We start from the raw sequence: 22,250 nt of genomic DNA on the forward strand, positions 1-22,250 counted from the left end.
CTGTCTGAATATGAGTACAATATGTGGAAGACATCTGCCTGAATATAATAATAGATAATAATAAAAGACGTATGCAACACGTGTCGATCAGCAGCCATTCCTGAAAGTGGAGCCATAGCTACAGCAAGTATAAATACAGCAAGTATAGATACACCAAGTATAGATACAGCAGGCAGTACAGCCGGTTGAAAGTCTCCCTGCTGAGACACAAAAGGTTGAACCCTGTCCCACATTGTCCACCCCACAACCAGCTGGTGTGCTCTACCTGAACGTGGCCTTGAGGATCTGCCCGGAGGTGCTCTCCTTGCTGTGGTTGTTGTATCCATAGAAAAGGTCTCCGAACACCGTCTGGTTGGCGGGGATGTCGGCCGCCTCCGCGCAGTCGATTCCCTCAATGCAGGCCTCGGACAGCGGCAGGCACGACCTCCCATCTGGACCACGCTTGTAGTCCTCGATGCACCTGGAGCGACACGATAGCTCATTTAATTGGTTGTTACATTTCCTGCTTTTCATCCTTGGGAGAACTGTGATGCAACTTTACTTGATGACCTCCTCGTTCCTCTACTGTCTCTTAATTAGCTTGTTTTTCTGTGTTTGCTGTTGCAATACATAATTGAGGTGAAATCATAATTAGTATGCAGATGGCAGGTCAAAGTTCATTAGGGTTTTATATATCTTTTTAATTAAAGTGTGCTGATCAGATGGTTATTTTTAAAGCTTTTACTGTGTGAAACATGTGACAGGAAGCAGCTGTTTCTTGGTTAAATGATTAAAGCAGACTGAAGGTTTAATAAGTTGTTGTATCTTATTTGTAAGGCCAAAGGTTATTTGGTTTTAGATTGTATTGATTTTTTTGGTGCAAATATAAATTAATGAGAGCCATCATTAATTGTTTGGCTTGTCTTTTTTTACCCTTTCTAATGCATAGTTAATCAGGCGGGACATAACCTTGGAATTTCCAGAAAGAAAAAAAATGGCAAAATGTATGTTAATGTCTAATTCTTTTGGCATTTGTTGTTAAAAAGATTACCGGGGACGTGATCTAAGAGGATTAAAAAGGAGCTTTTCATTACGGCTTGTAAGTCAATGTCAACAATTACAACATAATAGTTTGACATCAAAATCCTGATTTGGATCTGTGCGATTATGCAACTTTGATCGATACACAAACAACCCAGCAGGACGTCAACAACAAGCAGCTGCCTGATTCTATTGTCATACTCATGTAGGAAAAAACGCATGTGTGATAATGCTCCGTTCAAATGAATAGTTAACTGTTTCTGAATTAAAGTAAAATAATTGGTGAGATCTAAATTGAATTCTCTCCTGTTTTTTTTACGATTTAAGGAAAGGTAAAAAAAAAAACATTTGCCAGAATAATATAACTTCCTTGTTAAATATATATAATAAAAATTATTCCATCTGTGGAAAAAATGTGTAATATTTTTTTTCCTGTTATAATTTTTAACGTACTTTTTTCCATGAGTGAAAAAAGGCTGAAGTGCTCCACTGGCCCATGTTCTTAATGGGAATTATTCATGTTTACTAACGGCAGATTTACGCCAGCTTGCAAACACTGAAGGTCCTTAAAGCTGCATTCTCTCTGCTGGCCATCAGGGGGCGACTCCTCTATGGTTGTATAGAAGTCTATGAGAAAATGGTCCTACTTCTCTCTTGATGTATTATCTCAGTAAACATTGTAAACATGAGTTTATGGTCTCAATCTCTAGTTTCAAGTCTTCTTCAATCCAGCATGATGTTCATTTAGTACATTGTGGTCCATTTAGAGTCCACCAGACCAGAAAGCAGGGGGTGTTTTAGGGGGCGGGGCCACGTGGTGATTGACAGGTCACTACCATGCTACCAACACAGTTAGTTGACCTTGAATTATGAGGCTAACTTTGCACCAGAATCCAGATGGATCCAGATCCAGTGAGGTTGCTGCCCGGGGTCAAAATATATTCAAAGCCAAAGTAAAGAAATGGCAGTAATGTTACGTAACTTCCTCGTACATATATCTTCATCTCACTATTGATTGGGAAAAATAAAAAAACACAAATTTTCTTCAAATTGGTCAGCCCGAACACTTAAATTAATTATCATTCCATTTACTAGATATGGATAATGACATCATACTGTAACAGATCGCATGCTGCTGCACAAACATCGGGTAAGTTCTGCAGAAGTGCACCACTCCGGCATCCTGGCCAGCCACTTTTAAATGCCGCTCCTGGATGAACACCAGCAGCCTGTCAGCAGTCAGGAGGTTATTCTGATATACTGTCCAACACATTTTCACCCGGTTCAAAATATGCAGAACTCAGACCTCAACACTCAAGAGTGTAGAACCAGCTAAATCAATTCTACTCAACTGTCACAAAATCCTCCATCTCCCCCCCCAAAAAAAGATAGAAACACAAGAGTCCTCTCAAAGCTCTTTCATATTGATGATGTTTTGACATCTCGGTGTATAATATACTCTGTGAAATGAATCAAAGGGAGACCAAGCAGAGGAGAGAAAAGAACATGTGGGGAATGGGGGTTAACAGAGAGAGCGATCTGTCAGGGATTTACGCTGAGGGAAGCTCTCTTCTGGATGCCAAATGTCTCAACGCTAATGCCGGTCTCCGGTGGGACCTGCTGGAGGCTTAGCCGCATCTGCACAGCGGAGAGTGACGACAACAAAATGCTACTGTTGGGAACAAAACCCGAGTTTGCATGCCGAGCCCGGAACACCACGTTTATTTAAAGATGACTGCAAGAAACAGCAGCTTTTTGTTTTTCAATTAGAATAGTTGTTTTTCCCTGTAAATTGTAGAAAAGCACAATTTAAAGTGTATTTAATGAACTTTAATGTGCTGAAATGTCAGGTGTGCTTAGTACACATGGCCGTGTATGTACTAATATACATGCTTGATCCATAAAATTAAAGTTTGCTTTGTTTGTGTAACAAGTATCCTAAAAAAGGTTAGTGTCTGGCTGAAATATAAGCATTGCACCTTTATTATATTCTCCTTTTAGTAGTAGTATGCTCAATTATACATCTGGCTTATCTAGTATTTTACTGAACAAGCTACAGAAGGAAAAGCACAAGTTTAAATAATACAATTAGATATTAAAACTCCACATGAGACCGTCGTAAACACACAGACTTGTCTCCACTTTTAGAATTCCATTTAGATTCAAAGGGTTTATTGTCATTGCACAGTAAGAAACTTCTTTAATTTTGGTTGGATTATGCAAACCGCCTGCTCACGCTGGAGTAAATCAAACAACTTTTGTTTGTTGTACATAATGATATAGTAGAGAATTAAATGTGACAGTGAATGCTGCTTATTTCCTCCCAGTGTTCACGTAGTCGTCGGAGGTGCACACTGCAGCCCGTCGGCAGTCCAACACTCTCTGTTCTCATCAAGAAGAAGAATGTAGCTGCAGAAGAAGGAGGTGGAATGCTTTGTCGGCTTCTCTTCTCCCGTGTGAACAAAGAGTCTGACTTTGGGACGGAGTCCCACGCCGGCAGCAGCAGACAGAGAATCAGCTCAGTTGTGCAGGTGTAAACAATGTCAGCGGAGGATTCCTGCCAGGGCTCAGTGTTATAGAGCTAAACATTCCAAGTACCTATCCGATGTCCCCCCCTTCAAGAATTTAGACTTGTCAAGGCCTCCTGAGCAAAGAACAGTATTCAGAAGGAACACAAAGAAAACTAATAAGGCACTCGGAGGGTCCTTCTAGCTTTCCAACAAGGCCGTTTCCAAAAAACAGAATGCGTGTATCTGCCCCCTGGTTGGATCCCGCTTTCATGGATTTAATAGATCACCCTTCACCTTGTCGCTATGCAATTCAGGTCAGTAGTTGTTTTTTTCTGTTGTCCTGCTAAAAATCAAAACAAACCACAAACAGAAATCCTAAAAAAAAAAGCCCCAAAACATTCCTTCCAGTGGCTTGTTAAGCATCAAGAGTCAAAATGCTTCATTTGCAAATCCAGTACTTAAAGGCTGAGGAGGTGATTCTATTCAGAAACGCGTTCTGTTATATCACTTGAAATCCTCGTAACATTCCAAAAGCAATGAATACATTAAATGCTCTGACATAACAAAATAAAAAGTATTGGAATCTGTGGCCGTGGCAGGACTGTAAAAACGCCGTCCAATCAAAAAAGTCGGACCGGAGAAAATAATTAGCCTGCCTGCCTGTCAATGCTTACGTGACTAGATGCCACGTGCGTGACAGGACAGCAGTCGTCTGAAAAAATATACTGACAGTAAAAAAACGATTAAAAGTGGTAAATGTGCGATTCTCACCCGCAGAACATCTGGATGTTGTAGAGTGTCGGGTCGTCCTCTAGAGGAGCCAGCTGCTGGAGACACAGCTGCTCACATCCTCCGTTGAAGCCGTCGGAGCAGTCGATGCCGATGTGGTGGTCGTAGCACCCGGTCCCGTCCTTCATAGGACTCAACCCCGGGGGGCACTGTGGGAGGAGGAAGTGGTTTTAAAAAATGACGAATGCGAGCGATCACAGATTTTTTACGGCGTCCTTAGAGCCGCCTAAACTGTGACAAGCTGCCACATTAGCACTAATCCCAGATGGGCCAGGTAAACAGACCCGATAACATCTGTGCCACAGAATCTAAACAGTCAGATTTCGGTTTCCATTAGTGCAGCCCGTGTGAACACTGAGCTTAGGCTGCAAAAGCTGCACATGGCGGGATGTTTCATGTAAAAGTCAAATGCCCAAATAACAGCAGGAGGAGCGAAAAGGTGAAAAAGACTCATCTTTAAAAGAAGTTAATAGGAATACTAAAATGACCCAATTAAAAAGATCTGTGTCAAATCTTATGTACACCACACTTAAAAGAAATGAAGATAGAGGAAGTAATTTGGAAAAAGGCAATAATACATCATATTGCACCGTTGAGCCAATCATTAACACGGCAGGGGAACTCCCCTTTGATAGTTGGAATGAGAATTTTGCTTCCAAATCAAACAGAAATCCACCACTTAGTTAAGATTGTTAAGATACCTCTTTTGAAAAAACAAATGTTGGTCGTTAATAAAAAGTAGTCAGGAGATCACCGAAGTTTAAAGTTATGGTCTACGATTTGGAATAAAAAAAAATCCATTCAGTCTATGAGCCGTAGGCCTGCATAGAAATTGACCAATGGGAGCCATTGCTCCGGAAAGCTCCCATTGGCTCCTACCCTCCATCCAATCCCCTCGTCTGCCCTGCTCCTTGTCGTCCCGCCTCGTTGAATCGTGGAACACTGAGGGGAGGGGTTTCGTGGGGGGGGCGGGCTGCTTTTTTCAAATCTGTCTCAGAGGCTCAACTGGTTTTCAGAATGTAGACCATAGCTTTAATTCTCTGGGGACCAGGAATATCTGGATGCAATCCAAGACACACAGATCACATTTAGGCATCAGAAAACCACGTGATCACGGTTCCATGTGTCTTTAAGGCAGACTATTGCTCCACTAACTCTCCAGCTCAACTCATTCAACATTCAGCCTCCATCACTGCATTCATCACCATCATCTAAACACAGTTCTCACAGAACGCAGTTTGAAAGTTTCATCTCGTACATGTTGGAAAGAAAACAACCTTTGCACAGAGACCGCCGCTTGACTGACAAGAACGGTGATGAAATGTCCGACAACCAGCGTCATCTATAATGGAATCCTTGTTATGGGGGGAGGGGGGGCAGTACTGTCGGTTTACATTTAAATGTCCATACAGAATCCAGAAAGGAGTGCTTTTGTATTTGGTCAAATGGAATTATTTACTTTGGAAATCAATGAGTGTCATAAATTGACTGAAAAAAATGGAAATAAAAAAATTGGCAAAGAGCGGTGAGACCCGACTTCACCTTGGTTTCCTCTTCCTTTTTTTCAGGATTTCCCAAGCAGTTTCTTTTTTCCACAGAGACCCGTCAGGTGAGATTCACATTATGTTCTCTGTCAGCTATAACTTCAAAAGGAAACGTTGATGGATTGCATTTTAACAAGGCACCGCAGCTTCAGAGCAGACACCAGGCAGCCGGTTCATCAGCTCCCAGGAACCAGCAACAGCTCATTTGATCAATTAGGGGCCGACTGTGTTCTTCAGACGGTCCAGGTGGCTCATTTGGCTGATTAAGCTTGCGTGTTTGTTCCTGACTTCCTGTTTCTGTCAATTAAGTGAAAGCTATTTAAATAAATATAAAAAAATATATATATTAGCATGTACCAGGGACGCCATCAGTTTTCACTCATTACATGTATATCTTCACTTGCATGTTGACACTAATTTGATCCTACTAGAAACTATGATCAACAGGCTTACATGTTTCAGTCCTACCATGCAAACAATTCCAACCAGCAAGGATTAGGATCTGGGCAAGAAGCTGAAGCTCCAGAGCAATGCATTATGGGGAGGAGCTAAGGAAGTGAGAAGCAGGTGTGTTGGTGGGTGTGGCCGTCAGGTGACATGGTGAGGACATCTGGTGGAGAGATGGGGAATGACCGGGTCTGGAGAGGTCAAAGTAAATGGTAAATGGCACTTTTCTCCAAAGTGCTTTACAGCAATGACTGACATTCACCCATTCACTCACACATTCACACACCGACGGCAGAGTCAACCACGCAGGGCGACAGCCAGCTCGTCAGGAGCAATTGGGGGGAGGTGTCTTGCTCAGGGACACCAGGCACCCCCCCAAAGTGAATGCAGGGCCGACGGGAGAGCAGAGGCTGCAGAGCTGAAAGGGAACCTGAATGATCGGCTCGTTGGTTGATATCAGGTTTGAATTCCTGGCAAACTGGAACAAAGTCAAACTTACATAAAGAGCTAAATGAGACTCTGTGTGTGGTTTGGTAATAAGGCCTTAATGAGGAGTATGACAAGACAAATACTCTACTTACATGTCTGTTAACTTAGCATACTGCCTTTTGGATAATACGTTTTCATAACATGTGGTTACTTTTCCCCATAACAACGTATAATAATGAAGAGATGACAGAGGCACCTTTAATTGGTAGTACAGTACAACATATATATTTAACAATATATGCGGAAAAAAAACAAAATCCAATGTGTTGAGTTCCAACCAATAACACCGTGACATAAATCCTTACGGAAGAACAATACAGAAGAAATGTCCTCTACTAGCAATACTGCTTCAGCTCAACTTTCAAGTTATTATTTGATCATGTTTTTAATCCCACAGAAATATGACTGACAGTGTACTGGTGTTATTGTATTTATATTCCACTCCCATTGTTTCAAAGTGCTGGGAGGTGATTGATGCCATGCATTACTGCTTTGCAGGCACCAGTCCTATAACTGTGGTGGGACCAGTAGAGACCGGGGACGCGTGGCGAATGAGTCCCTGGTGTCGCTCCCTCAGTAAACCCATATTGATCTTGTCAGTCCGTGAGGGGCCATTGTGACAAATGATTTATTACCGGTGATGCAGAGAGCACACGAGACATGAAATCTCCCAACACATCTGTGGCACGGGATCTTTAAATCCCCGGAAGTGAAATCGATGGTATGTGTGGAGCGGCGGTGCAGACCGAGAGGCATTAGTATCGACGGCTCGCTGCGGTGAAGCTCGCCAACAGCAGATAGCTGGAGATATTGACGGCCATACTCGGCTTCCGGATGCCGGCACAGCGTGAATATCTGTAGGATGATAATCATTAGGAATATACGGCTGCCAGAGCCTTTTGTCTGTGGATTGTTATCACTGGCGATTTCCACAAATCTGCTCTATAATCCGGAGTAAATCATTGATAATCCTTTGAATAAAACCACTCCCCAAGTGAACAGTCCCCAAACACTTCAAATGTTATCCGATTAAAAAAAAAAAAAAACGACTTTCCCCCGGTTGTCTTGTTTGGAATTAATCTGTGTCCGTGAAAGGTTGAATTTTTAATGACGAGGAAATAATCCAGATTAACAGGAGCGGGCACAGGTGCTGATTTAAAACCTCTGTGATTTACGGACATGAAAGGTTAGTTTATATGTTGCAGTCGCATCGAAAATGATCTCGGAAGTCGATGTCTGACAGCAGTTTTGCAAGATGAAAAGGCTGAGAACCTCAACTTCACCGTGATTCAATCCCTCCAGGTTAAGAAACATATTAACTTTTAAATCATGCCTCCATTTCACATCGTTCTACATTATTTAGAGTCGAAGCAGCTCTGTGGGAGCTCGAAGCAGAAACAACTTCAGATACAACATATGGGGCAAAAAATGCATTAAGTACCCTTGAGTGAAGTTTCACACATCAACGTCCTTTCACACTGACAAGCTTCTGTATCCCTGCAGGTCAACACGTCGTGTTGCACAATTCAAAAAGCCTTTCAATGCCGAGGAGAGCCGTGTTCACACAGGAGCTCGGTGGTCGACTCCCGCACAGCCTCAATAGTGGACCTTCAAGCTTTAGCCTTTCAGCCTGCCTTCGCCTTCAAGCACAGGTCAGACGTTCACATTATAAAGCCTTTTGAATGACTGACAATTCGCCGATATGTCTTCGAGGTTGTTCTCGAGAAAGGTTCTACATCAGACCCACTTTGCCTTCTTAAAGTGCAGAATTCTTTGCAGCCCTTTCTTATAATGATGAAAACAAAGGTTGTGAAAAAGAGCATGCAGAGATGACTTTTGTTGCCTAAATCTAAATCTGGCCGTTTCACAATGTTAAATACGTTTGTTGCCTTAAATGTGGCTGTTTCACAATGTTAAAACATGTTGTTGCATAAACCATACACCATAAACATAAACAACATGAACCACCTTCTGTATCAAACTACCACCACTATCAGCTTTTCCCCAGCAGCAAAATGCAATGAGATCATGGTGTTCCAGTTTTAGATCTTCATCTCCAAGTGGTCACGAGATAATGAACATCTACAGACACTCACAAACGGGTCTTTGAAAGCCAAGTGCTCCTAATCATTCATGTTGGAGAGTTAAAGAGGTCGGTTTGGGAGAGGACTGTATGCTGCAGAGGATGCTAACCAGTTCTGGAGAACCCTTCAGCCACCAGGCCTCTTAATCCCGTTGCTGAATGAGGATCAATTCCTGTAGGAAATCAGCACTGAGTGATTTTCCAAACAGCAACAAATCCTAGCGAGAGCAGTCGGATAAGCTGCTCTCCTACAAATGACTTGGAGATTAGTGCAGAAACACAATGATTGAGGACGGGAGAAGTTTTTGACTCATTTGACTTGAAAAACACAGTTCAATCATTTTTCATGAACGTCATCATGTTGGTGTTTCACTAATGCATTACGTCAGGCTGTGGTGGGTATTTTGTGATGGTTTTAACGTGGCAAATACAACAACATTTCAAGATATTTTTCAACTTATATTGAGCCATTTACACAGGCATGGCATTTTAAAATCATTTCAATGATCTCTGTTAGCTGGACACTGTGTACGTCCAGTGAAAAGGTCGTGTCAGGAGGAGCTTCAGGGTTTCAACGGTATATCAATGCCTGATTATGTTTCTGCGCCTGCTAAGACTGTGATGAATTCAGCAGCTTGTGCTGTTGTTTTATCTCATTTAGAGACCGGCCTCACCAGAGAAATGACAGCGGTGCTTATTTGTCCAAATGCCAGAGCTGTATGTTGCTGTATGGTACACTTCAGTAGAGAGAGAAAGTTTCAGAGAGAAACTTCATCTACTCTAAAGAGGTCTGATAGAAGAATCACATTTCAGAGCCTGAGAGAGAAAAAAGGATTCCAACATTTCCACTTTCCTTTCATGTTTCCAAATAGAGAAAGTTGTCTTTAGGGAGAGTTTTCTTGTTCGGCCAGTTTGATGAAATAAGCAGTTTGTGTCAAAGGTCAGTGATGGGCCCTCAGTCTGGTCCCCCGGGGATGTTATGGTGGGTAAGCTGAGTGCAGAAGAGCTGGACATTCGCTAACCCCTCTCACCTCCTCCGCAGCAAAGTGCAAAACGCACAACAGGGAAAGCGCTGGGGGTCAGATGGACGCGGTGCAACTGAAGACCCGCCTTAAAGAGGAAGATCATATCCTCTGACCCCAGGTCTGTTCTCTAAATGAGCGCTGGAGCCAATAGTTAGCGTCATCTAATCTGACACTTATCATCTAAAACTTAAACGGTCAAACATCTCTTTGAACTGCAGTCATATTTCAAAAAGGGAAAGTTATTTATTGAACTTTATGCCCCGTCGACTTTGAGATCATTTTTAGTTTCCTGTAAAGTTGTGATAAAAACTTTTTGCCAAGCTAAAAAAGCAAAACATGTTCCTGTGAGCAGAATTCCTAACTAAAGGGAGCTGCATTAGTTTTAAAAAGGACGAGCTTCACTTCTACTGGGTGGAAAGTGAAGGTTGGGTGAACTAAGGAGGTGTTGTGGATCCAGACTCTCTTTGGTCTGTGAGGAACCAGACTTTTCTACAGGATTACTGAGGTTACAGAGTCAAAGTCAAAAGCAGGTCAGGGACGCTGCATACGAATAAACACTGGTGTGCAAACAATCCCACAGATGCTCGCCGGTAGATTAAATGTTTACCGAGATAGTAATTCAACAGGAGTCAGGTCATTTTCTCATAGACGTCGATACAATCAGACTTCTTTAGCAACCAGAGGAGTCTCAGCTGCTCTTTTGCTCAACTTAGTAAAGAACTTTAGTTGACATGAAGACGGCCTTTTAATAAAAACACGTCTTCTCCGTCTCTCCCTCAACCGCACCACACAAATAAATCCTCCTGAAGCCATATTACTGCGAGCAAATGGCAACGATTAAAGGTGATGCAGTTGAGCGTATCACCTCCTCTCTTCTCTCATCTGGATTTTAGCAGCAAGGATGCTTTTTTCAAATCTGTCTCAGAGGCTCAACTGATTTTCAGAATGTAGACCATAGCTTTAACTTTGATTTTTGAAGTAAATCAACTTGCACACGTGGTTGAGACCAAAAAGAAAGACAGGATTTTACAAAGTGTGGAGGACATGTTCTCTCTATGTCCCTTTAGTGCAAGGAAATGTCAAGTTCAATGCCTTCAATAGTGTGTTGCCAACAACAGAATAATGAATGTCTGGCCCGTGTAACCTCCACAGCTCTCCTTCAGTAGCTTCCTCTTGATTGTATCTAAAAATCATTTATGTTCCTCTTCTTCTTTAAAACTCGTTATAATAACCGAAAAACTACAACGGCGTATTAGGGCCACTGTAGGAAAAAAAAACTTGAGCAAAGCAAAATTGTAACTTTTTGTCTCTGAATATTGCCCCCCTCTCTCGCCTTTGTTTTCTTTTTGCATAATATTCATGTTTACATACAGGTGTATGAAATGAGGTGTATGATTTCTACATGCTACATTTACATATAGCAGGTATAATTAAGTTGCTTGGTTCCGCTAACACTGGATGTTTGCCGTTGCTATGACAACAAGTGAAACTTATTGCTAGCGTCTTAGCCCGACCGCCTGATCAACAAAACACCCATAAGATGACAATTTGGCTTCATATAAATAAAACCAACAATTCATGGGAAGCTAGCTAGCATAGATGCCGGTTGTTAGCATCGTAAATATATGACTTTATAAACTCGCAAATTTGCGATATTGCCCCCTCTCTCGGCTCCGTTTTATTTTTCAACAGAAATAATATGCCGTCGTAGAAGACGACTTTGTGAGCATATTACATTTCATTTTCGTATGAATCCTTATCAGACCTACAAACTCTGGAGAAGTGAAAAAGGTGACAACATGCAAAACTAAAACCCTCTTCATTCACTTCTACTACCCTGGTTGACATAAAAAAGGTGACTGTAGCCAAAAGGTGACCAGTTTGCAGGTGTGCTTATACTGCAGTAGGTGACCTTCAGCAGATGCTTTTATCAACCGTCGGAGTCTAAACGCACACGCACATAAATCCGATGACCCGAGGAGAGAAAACATCAGTAGTGACAATCTAATGTGCTCCTATTCCTCTTCAGGGCTGAGGTCTAGCTCGATCTGTGCCAGGTATTGACTCGGCTCAACGCTGCTTAGTGTCCCAAAATGTGATCCCGGTCGAGATTGTTTTTTGCCGCCTCAGGGGAAGTACGCCAATACAAAGTGGTGAGAAGAACTGCTCCGGCCTGCGGCACGCAAAGAGGTGGCGTCCAGAATTGTTATGAAAAAAAAAAAAAGCTCCTCCCGTCGTCTCGTGCATCACGTGTACTTCACACTCTGTCATTTCTGTGTGCGACTCGGACTAGCATCGCACCGGTGGTCCGCGTGTGGGCTTTAATGAAAGGTGACGTGTCCTGGTTTGATCCGGCGAGTGGACCGACATAAACACTCAGCGTGCGGTTGATGAGCTCGCCTCGTTGCTTTTGTTTTCTGCTACTGTCGGGGTTTGTGGTTGTTGGCTGAATGTGTAACACTATGAGCTGTCATTTCAAGTGATAAGCAGATAAGTGTCCTAACACGGGCTGAAGGACAAAATGACACTCTGAGGCCAACGGAGGTTCATTTAAGCTGAGATTTCAATAAATATCAACATGTAGATCCCTGCTTACCCGAAAGAAATGAAAAAAATAAATACATTTTGGTGCTGTGGGGACCCAGTATGTAGGCTGGGTTTCAATGGATCACTATGGTCAAATAGTGGAAGATAATAAAACAGGAAAATATAACCAATGAGGTAAAACAAAGTCCGCCTGTTGGTGTAATCTTCCTGTTGAGCTCCATAACAGTTTCCTGGTTGATCTGGTCTCTGGAGGGAAGTTCAGCAGCATCGTTGAGAGTATAAATTCTACATTTAATCTTAAACTTCATTTCTAGAAACATTTAAAGTTTGGTGCAACATGATTTCAGGTTAAACTGGGATTAAATCATATAAAAAAAAAAACATCCTGCTTTTTATTTGCTGTGGAATGTTTGTTTGATTCGTACTGAAATCGTTGATTCAACCTGAAACATTGTGATCAGAGACGATGCTCAGCAAGTAAAACACCTGCTGTAAAAGTTCCAACTGATGGAAAACACGCTGGCCTTCGTATTTCTTAGAGCTAAAAAAAGGAAAGACGTGGATACACATACTTTCAAGTGCAACGTCCTCGAGTGACATTTCCTGTCCGAGCCAACGGGGATGAAAACAAGAAGCCATTTTTAGTAACTTGGAACAAACAAAACATCCAAAGGCTAAAATCCAAGACTTGGAATCCGACGACCGTCGGCACCCTCGCCCTCGCCACCACGGCCTTAATCAGGCGCCTGCATTCTATATTTGGCACGCAAACATTCCTCTCTCCAACAGTGTAAATCACACATACAAAAACGTCCTAATGATCAACACTTCTGCTGGTTTTATGCATCGTTCTATCCGGGTAGCAATCCGCTCTGCCAAGCAGCGTCCTCGTTTTCCGCCATCTTTATAGAGGATGGAAAAAAAGTGACAAGGCGAAGCTAATTAATCTCACATCACCCTGTGATGATTAGCCTTCGCCTTCCCACGGGCGCCACGCACCGCCTCTCCCCGGGAACGCCATACATCAGCGAGACGGAGCACGTCGGTCAGCGCAGAGCGCCGGCATCAGCCGACTCTCACGCGGGGAAAGATATTAAGTGCAGACAGGACAGCTACTGGCAGCGCCAGGACTCAGACAAGGTGTTAATTGATTAGGGGGGAATCAAGAGAGCTGGGGCCCGGCCAGTTTACCACCCTGATTAGACGGATGAGAGGCTCATTTATAAGCTTGACAGTCACAAGATAATTACTAAAACACACAGTAATATATGCAACGGCAGCGCGTGGTGATGGACAGCGCCGGGGGTGTGTGTGTGTGTGTGTGTGTGTGTGTGTACGTGTGTGTGTTCAAACACAATACCAACCAATTTAAAGACAGCAGTGAGACCTTTGATGCGAAATATTGACGTCTGAGTATTTTGGCATTGAATTATCACAAAGTGTTTCCTCCGGTAAACAGCTACAGAGTGTACATGTTTTGGGCTTTTATTGTGAAAGGTAACCACTGTGGTTGATCTTATTTACGTCTCACAAAGAGTTCAGGCCCTCAGAAAGCCAATTAATTTCCATAACTAATAATAATTATTCTATTTCGTTAGGACCTTCGCTGACCAACGTTGTTGGTGTTGGGGTCCTAATAAAAATAATTATAATAATATGCTTTCTGTGTAAAATTGTGTGAAATATATTGACGTGCAATTTAATCACAAGAAAATAATGTCCCCAGTGTGATACGCTCTTCAAAGGACAAGAAATATAGATCAATAAAAATCTGGAAAAATTCAACCCAGCTTCCACAACATTCTCCAACCAAGTTGCATTAAAAGCTGGAAGGCTCCGTCTTTTAACTCACCTGCTTCCTCCAATCTGTGTCTCCTCCCTGATAGATAATGATGAACGTTCAGGGCCACATTTACATAAATAAGAGCGCAAGGCAAATTTGTGCTGCCAATTCCGTTCAGGTTGTGCTCGCTGCGTGCGTGTAACCACAGTCTGACGCGGCGGCAGCTAACGACGTCGAGGTGGATCCAGCAGAATGCACATCCAGGTCCAGGACCAGGACCAGGTCTCAGTCCAACACTATATTACGGTATATTACTGAGTTAACTGCAATGCAGGCGTATTAAATGTGAATGAGGAAGAAAAACAGAAAATGAAAAATCAATGGGATGCCAATAGAAGATGCAGAAAGAAGACACTGTTAAAGAAAGCAGAGAGAGAGAGAGAGAGAGAGAGAGAGAGAGAGAGAGAGAGAGAGAGAGAGAGAGAGAGAGAGAGAGAGAGAGAGGGGCAGGTGAAGGGAACGGGGCAGCTTTGATTGATGTTGTGTTCCATTTCTGAGATAAAGGCAGCCACGTGCAACGGATGTCTTATCAAAAGAATGCAATTACCAGCCCGTCCTTGCACGTCTCAAACACCAGGTATAATGAGCCGTTGAACAGAAAAAAACCATAACTCCCCATCCCCCCGTGTTTGCTGCAATGGTGTAAACTGTGTTTCCCAACTTTTTTTTTTCTTTAGGAATGAAAGAAAAACAATAATAATTACATGTCTAATTCATAGGATGTCTCTAGGTCCAGTTGTGCGGAACCACAATCTTCCTTTGTGCTTTTTGCAGCCGCTCATCATTTTTTACAGGCAAACCAGCTCTTAAATCCAGCAGAGTGCACAAACTAGACCTACCATAACTCAGCCAATATTTGCAATATCCTCCCATAATATCTTTATGCACATGTATAAAGTATGAGGCGTACTTGCTGACTTGCAAAGTGCACTTCAGATAGCAGGCAACCCGGGTGGAACATCACACACACAGGAAGTGTTTTTGCCTCGATGTGATATGATCTGAGTACCAGGCCGCCTCTCTCATGCTTATACACTGTCAATACAATTTTAACTGACTGTTACACTTCAATATAAACTGTATATGATTTGTTGCTGATGACAAACCTTTTTTTTTTAAATGTCCTGCATACAAATTCATTGAGTTTCACAACATCTATCCAACAGTTTATCATGTCTCCCCCCTCCCGTAAGTGTTCTTGAAAAAAAAAAGTTATTCTCCGACATGCTCACAGGGATGGAAATAAAACAGGACAATAAATAATAGAATAGAACACAAAAGAAAAGTCTCATGACACCTCAAAGCGTTGGCAAGAAATCTCTTTGTTTCTTTTTTGGATCCATGTGAGAATAATTTCAGAGCGAAGAAATGCGTTTTGTTTGTGAAGCTTTTTAAATAATCAAGGATTTGCAAAGAACAGTAGCATAAAGAAGCCGCTCTGTAGATGCTGGTGAATACAAGCAAAACAACCAGATGTAATGTGTAAAGGGAAAATTGTTATTACAAAATATCAGAAGTCGTTTTGTGCTTTCCCACTACAGGGTCGCAGGAGATTTTTATTAGGCTCGCCTCTTTAAAGTGCAGAACTTCTTCAAAAGTCTTTTGTTTAACATTTACACATGCAGTACACCTCTGAGCCACATGAGGCAGCCTGAATGTTCATATGGGTGTGGTAAGTGTAGCCTGCAAATAATAACCAGGCAGCAACCTCCGGTTCTGAAGAGTAAGAAACGTGTATTCTCTCTGCTGGCCATCAGGGGGCGACTCTCTGTATTGTATAGAAGTCTATGAGAAATGGTCCTACTTGTCTTGATTTATAATCTCAGTAAACATTGTAAACATGAGTTTATGGTCTCAATCTCTAGTTTCAAGTCTTCTTCAATCCAGCATGATGTTCATTTAGTACATTATGGTCCATTTAGAGTCCACCAGACCAGAAAGCAGGGGATGCTTTAGGGCTAACATTCTGTTTGTTTTACTGATGAGAGAAAAACAGTCTGTTGACTCATTTCCAAAGTGTTTAACATGTGTATATGTAACAGTGTAACACACGTCCCTTCCGAATGGCAGGTTTACATATTCAAGATAGAAGTAAAACATAATGAAACGCCACATGAGACTTTAAAGCTCTGGCTGGAAATCTCCCCTCTGTTATCTCTTGTACGAGACAGGAATTGGATGGATATTTTCGGTCTCCGACATTCCAGTGCAACATCGCTGCAACTCGGTGGCTTCTATCAGGCTGGGTATAAAGCAATTTCAGATAGCGGACAGTATTCGCAGGGTCCAATGCGTACCTACTAACAAGTTCTACTAACAAGTGAGATATTTGTGATGCCTGTGAATGGCTGGCGCTTTCCAGCGGCGGTAATTCATTTACAAGCCCACAGGAAATGAAAAGGGGTGTTATTCTGAGCATTTGCTTATTTATTGGTTGGATGAATGGCTCAACTAAGCTTTCAAAAAAGCTCAGATGCTTAATTACATCAGTGAAGTACCAATGGCTGATATTCTGGATGCTTACTGGTCTCGTAGCTGTTCAAGATTCCACTTGAAGTATCAACAGACCGACAAAAAAATGAGTCACTGTCGACAGTAATTGGTCGGGACTAAAACTCACGATCTCAGTGACTATTGGGGCGTGTTGCCATGGAATCTGGTATGCATCCATGGTCACCAGACAGTGAACGCTCAACCACTTTAGTGGACTTTTTCATGTCACTGACGTATGCCGAAGTCAACCCCATCTTCGACCAAAGCAGCTTCCCTTCCAACGAAACCGTATCGTCTCCAGGATTACAGTCCCAGTTTTTAACAACATTCAACATTGTATGTTGAAATAAAACTTAACAAAAATGTATTATAAAACACTAACGCAACACAACTGCCTATTTAGGCTTAGCAAACCATCATTGCTTTGTTTAAAATAAGTACATTATTTAAGTTACAGACATAATTTAGAATAAGTCAACATTGCCTTTTGATTTTACAAAGGACACAAACTGCAGTCTCCTGGGTGAAGGTCCTGTGTGTGTGTCCACATCGTCTGATAATTAACTCCAGTGGAAAGTGAATGACGGACAGTGACGGACTGGTGTCCCCATGTGGCTGTGGGATCTAATGAGCATCAAATTAGGGATTCATTTGATTTTGCATTGGAAGTGGGCGATCGACACTACGGGAAGTGGACCCGAGGAGCCTCGTCATAAAGTAAATATATTGGCTTAATGCAGACTAAAGAGATCCAACTCACAAGTTGTTATTCACAATGGAAAGTTCAGCTTTGTTCTCATTATGAACTCATGACTCAGCATCATCGTGGTGAGCACCGTTCGTCACAAAGAAACATCTCAACAAGCACAAAGAGCAAGTTCCCATCATGCATGTCTGGAGAGTTTTTCCAACATTGCATGCTGGGAGGTCTGTTCACATGCTGATCATGTTTCTTCAGTAACTTAATTTAATCAGTTGAGCGGCGTCTCCACAGTTTATTCATTCAACTCAGTATTGAAGTGGTTCAAAAATAATAACCAGAAAGGTTCAATTTAATTAACTTGAAATTAATAAAACCTATACATTTATGTTGAGTTAATGAGGAAAAGATTAGTTGCTTCCACTAAATTATGATGTATTGCAGCGTACAGAATACTGATTTCCTAGCCTGCATGCTCAGACTTATTGATTAAAGTCCGATGATGGTGAAAGCGCGAGGCGGTGATCAATAATTGTACTCCATGTGTTTTGCGCGGCTGTCAAGATAACATTTACATCCTGAGTGTTAAAGTTGACCGTACCGCCTACGTGTTTAATTGCTTGGATTGCATGCGTGTACGCTCTCATCCATAAACGAAACATTTTCCCATTTAACATATCTCACGAGCTGTTCTGGGTCTCCTCGAGGTGCATTATAAGAGATAGGATGAAGCACACTGGATTGCATAAATAGCATCTCCCGAGCCCACCTGAAAGGCTCAACTCAATTGCATCAAAGTACTTGAAAGGAGATTTAATTGTAAAGTGGGGGGGTGCATGACAGCTTATCAATAGAAAAGGGGGGTGGGGGTTTAGGAGAAGCAAAACACTAGCAGAAGGTACTGAGATTTCTGCAAATAACGAGGACGGTATCGCTGAGTCCCTGACAGATGGAGACCAAAACAAACCTGGCTGCAACATTTGCTGGTTGCTAAGCAGCACCTGGAGGTAACGAATGTGTTGTCGGGCCAAAGAGGCGTAGGAGACGAGGGGCGAAGTCAAGCCGTCTACTCAGACACATTACTGGGTGCGGGTGTGCTGCTCGTCCTTGACACGGGTCATCTCGACCTCCAGATTCCTTCATGAATATGTATTCGGATGGATGGCGTTGAACACAGACGGCCAAGAAACCGACTACTCCCTCAACGTCGGGATATGAACGATAGGGAGGAGCCGTATGAATCAGAAATCCCTGCGGCTTGGAGGTAATGCGCTCACATCGTATCACAAAAGGACCTGTGCTGATAGTAGAGCGATCTGAGGGAACGGTCGTGTTCTGCTGCTGTAGCTAATGTATGGATTTTTTATTTTTTTTTGTAAAAGAGAGAGATGACTCACCACGCATCCGGTGGAGTCCAGCTTCCGGTCGGAGATGCAGCGGAAGTTGCGGCTGCAGCCTCCGTTGTCTTTGGTGCAGTCTCTGACGGGCCCGAACGAGTCCAGGAGGACCTCCAGGGAGTCGAAGGAGGAACTGATCATCAACTCCTCCCTGTCCAAGCAGAAAACAGAGGAGCCTCGCTTAGCTGCAATTACTACTGAGCAATGAGTCTTCAATGGGAGACTGTCACCAATAATTACTAGGGTATTATCCGGATTAGTGATATGATATTTGGTCGTGGTAATGCAGAATGTCAACGGTTGCCATGATGCCGTTTGGTTGGAAACGGTTGTATCAAATTTAAACAAGCCAATGAGTGAAATTCAGGATTTAAACAGTGATGCCAGCGATGCAGTTTGCTTTTATTAAAGGTGATTAAGACGTCACATTTCTTCAGATGGTGTTCCATGCCTGCGAGAGGGGAAAGAGACGACGTGTCAAAGTGCTGCATCAACATCCTGCTTTGAAATAAATTCTCTATTTCTGCTAATGAAGAGATACATATTTTCATGAATTACAAATACCTGTATGTATAATTCATTCTGTGTGATCATCGAGAAAAGCTATGACTTCAGAGATGAAACGTGAACTCGCTGCTCCAACCTCGCTCCGAGCCGTCGCCGTGGGTTTCTGGGATTTCTACGTCCCCCGTAAAAAACCTCCTGCGAGGTCAACGAGGGGATCGTCCGACAGAAGGACGACAGTACAATTGTTCGGGATTTGTCGAAATGAAAGACACAGCAGAAAGGACCTCAGTGTTTTCTCTTCCTGAATATAAATCAGAGAAGAAAAGCTACACAAACTAGTGTCACAGCATCGCCGTGACGACAACGACCACTCAGACACCCAACTCCCGGTGCTCCTCCGCCGTCCCCTGTGGGAAAAGACAGCCAGTTCCCTTCCCTTTCAAAAGTAAACCTGATGGTATCTTGCAAAGCAATTCTTCTTTTATAATTGCCCGTTGCTTTGTTGTCGTTTACTCTGAGGGAAGCTATTGAAAACAGCCTCAGCAGATGATGAAACTCGCAGCAAGTGTGAATTCTAAATGATTTGGGAAACTGCAAATTATAGTCGAGACGCATCCAGCGATTGTTTACAACATGATATAACATTTTTTTTTTAAAAAGCCACATTTGTTGAAGCTATTACAACATCCATTACATCCCATAATATGCTGGAACAACTGGTTAAAGTAACTGTCCTATGAGCCTGATCAAAGTATGTTAGGTTTGTCCTCAGGGGGGCACTAAAGTAAAAACCGTGGGGTCAGAAAAAGAAAAAAAAACGCTTATTTCTATATATGCCAAGCAAATGTTATGATTAGTAATGTTGCTGCTCAGGGTGCCGCTCTGCCGCTTGTGTTCATCCGATCCTTACGTCGCTCCTCCACAGTCCAAATATGGTCACTTCCTTCACTGGTTGCAAAAAAATCAAAAATGCCGAACTCGAGGCTTTAAAACCGCGGTCCACAAACCAACGGGTGACGTCACCATGACACCACCAATCAGAAAACTATCTGATGAGTGAGCCACACACAGATCAACACACACACACCAACACACACACAGATCAACACACACACAGATCAACACACACAGCGGCCTATCGTGAGCGATTGCTTATAATCCCGCCTCGAAGAAGAACATATACGGATATTCAAGAGAAAAGTTGATTATCCTACAAATACAATAGAATTCAAATAAAAAGAAACAAAATAAAATGTATGAATTTCATTTTTTTTAAATCCCACTAAGCACTTCCTGCTACAAACTGTATTTAACATTTTGTCCCAGACAGCTGTCTGCAGCTGAAAGGCCTCAATCATGGGCGCCATGAAGACAATGAGAAGGCTGGAAGTACATGTGCATCACAACACGCGGTAGAAGGAACCGTTCATTCAGCACATTTGCCACAGAAAAGTATCACCGAAGGTTTAAATGTCAAGTTGAACCGTGTAATTTCCCTTCATTAGTGGTTCAGAAATTACCATCAAAAAAGGAGCAAAGGTATTTCTAAAGATTACTCCTTTGATGTGTCTGATACTCTGATTTTTTTTTCTTTTTCCTTTCATTACTACTCAATTAGCTTTTTTAATACAGAAGCAGAGGGGAAATGGAATATTGACTTTTCAATTAGTGCGTTTTGTCTCACAGCTTTAAATGTAAGAAAAGTGTAAATAATACACAAGTTTCTAAACACCCAGATAGAAGTCTTCTGTATACAAAGCTCAAGGCGATGCTAATAAAACACAGACACAAAGAAGAAAAAAACCCAAGGCTGATTCTTCATTCAGTCGTAGCTGTCATGAATCCAGCTAATCAAGGGGAAGGAAGATCAGGGCTCATCGCTATTTATCCATCTGCCAGGGAGCGAGACGAGTGACAAATGATCATCAAACGCGGGGCGACGCCGCTCAAAAGCAGAGTAAATCAGCGGCTTCAAGATGTGTTAGCAGTGTTTCCTCGTGGCCCCTGGGGAGAGCTGAAGAGAGCGTTCATCAGATCCCAGATCAGAGGGAAATGAGTTATTTACACAACGTCTTGAAGGAAGCTGCCAAATGAAAATGAAATGTTGAAAAGGAAAAGGGGGAATTGGAATGTGTAAACACGGAGCAGGGGGCGAGGAAATTGCCAAACCATGCCAAAGGAGAAAAAAAAACATTATTCACAGTTAACATGATGCAGTATGTAACAAAGGGAAGTTCAGGCCTGGAACCAAAGAGGGTTCAGATATTATAAAAAAACACTCATTTCAAAAGGAGTGATATTTGTCAGATATGGAAGTTCAAAGAATGTTTTTCTGGAATGAGATCTCATGACACTGAATTTGAATGACTGGATTTTTTCTTTTATTGCCACATATTATTGTTTGATTCGTTTGTAAACCTCGGTGGCAGCAGTAGTTCAGTGGTTAGGGGCCGGGCTTGGCAACCAGAGAGGGGCCACTTCAATGTCCACACACGGAACCAGTTTTTCCCATTAATTAATTACACCGACCAATGTCTATTTTGTTCCATTTCACGTTGAACCACAATGAATTTCTGGGACGTTTGAGGATTTCATCGCGGATCGGGATAAAAATAAAACACTAAGAAAAAGTTGGTTTTGTTGAATTTCATACATAAATTAAAAGTGGACCCTGATCTAAAATATAAAACATCTAAAAATGCATTAAAAAATGGATCCTATATTGATGCTGGGAGACCTTATAATTTATTTATTCATTTATTTGATTGTTTTTCACTTAAAATCATGTTTATTAAAAAGAGAATAGCTGGTCCACCTTAAAAGGTTCACTTCAGAAGTAACATTATCTTTAATCGA

The 22,250-nt window shown here is 42.2% G+C and overlaps 1 protein-coding gene across 2 annotated transcripts in view; it reads right to left on the minus strand.

The window, feature by feature from the left end:
- astn1 (astrotactin 1) overlaps positions 1 to 22,250 on the minus strand; it is a 299,205-nt gene that overhangs the window by 166,161 nt on the left and 110,794 nt on the right. For both annotated transcript variants that reach the window (XM_084008564.1, XM_084008565.1), the window contains 3 exons: positions 18,888 to 19,038; positions 4,302 to 4,468; positions 266 to 460 (listed from right to left, as the gene is read on the minus strand). In XM_084008564.1, the coding sequence (XP_083864690.1) occupies positions 266 to 460; positions 4,302 to 4,468; positions 18,888 to 19,038 (513 nt within the window). The remainder of the gene's footprint in view (positions 1 to 265; positions 461 to 4,301; positions 4,469 to 18,887; positions 19,039 to 22,250) is intronic.

Source organism: Eutrigla gurnardus, assembly GCF_963514095.1.
Source record: "Eutrigla gurnardus genome assembly, chromosome: 4".
Taxonomy (NCBI): Eukaryota; Metazoa; Chordata; class Actinopteri; order Perciformes; family Triglidae; genus Eutrigla; species Eutrigla gurnardus.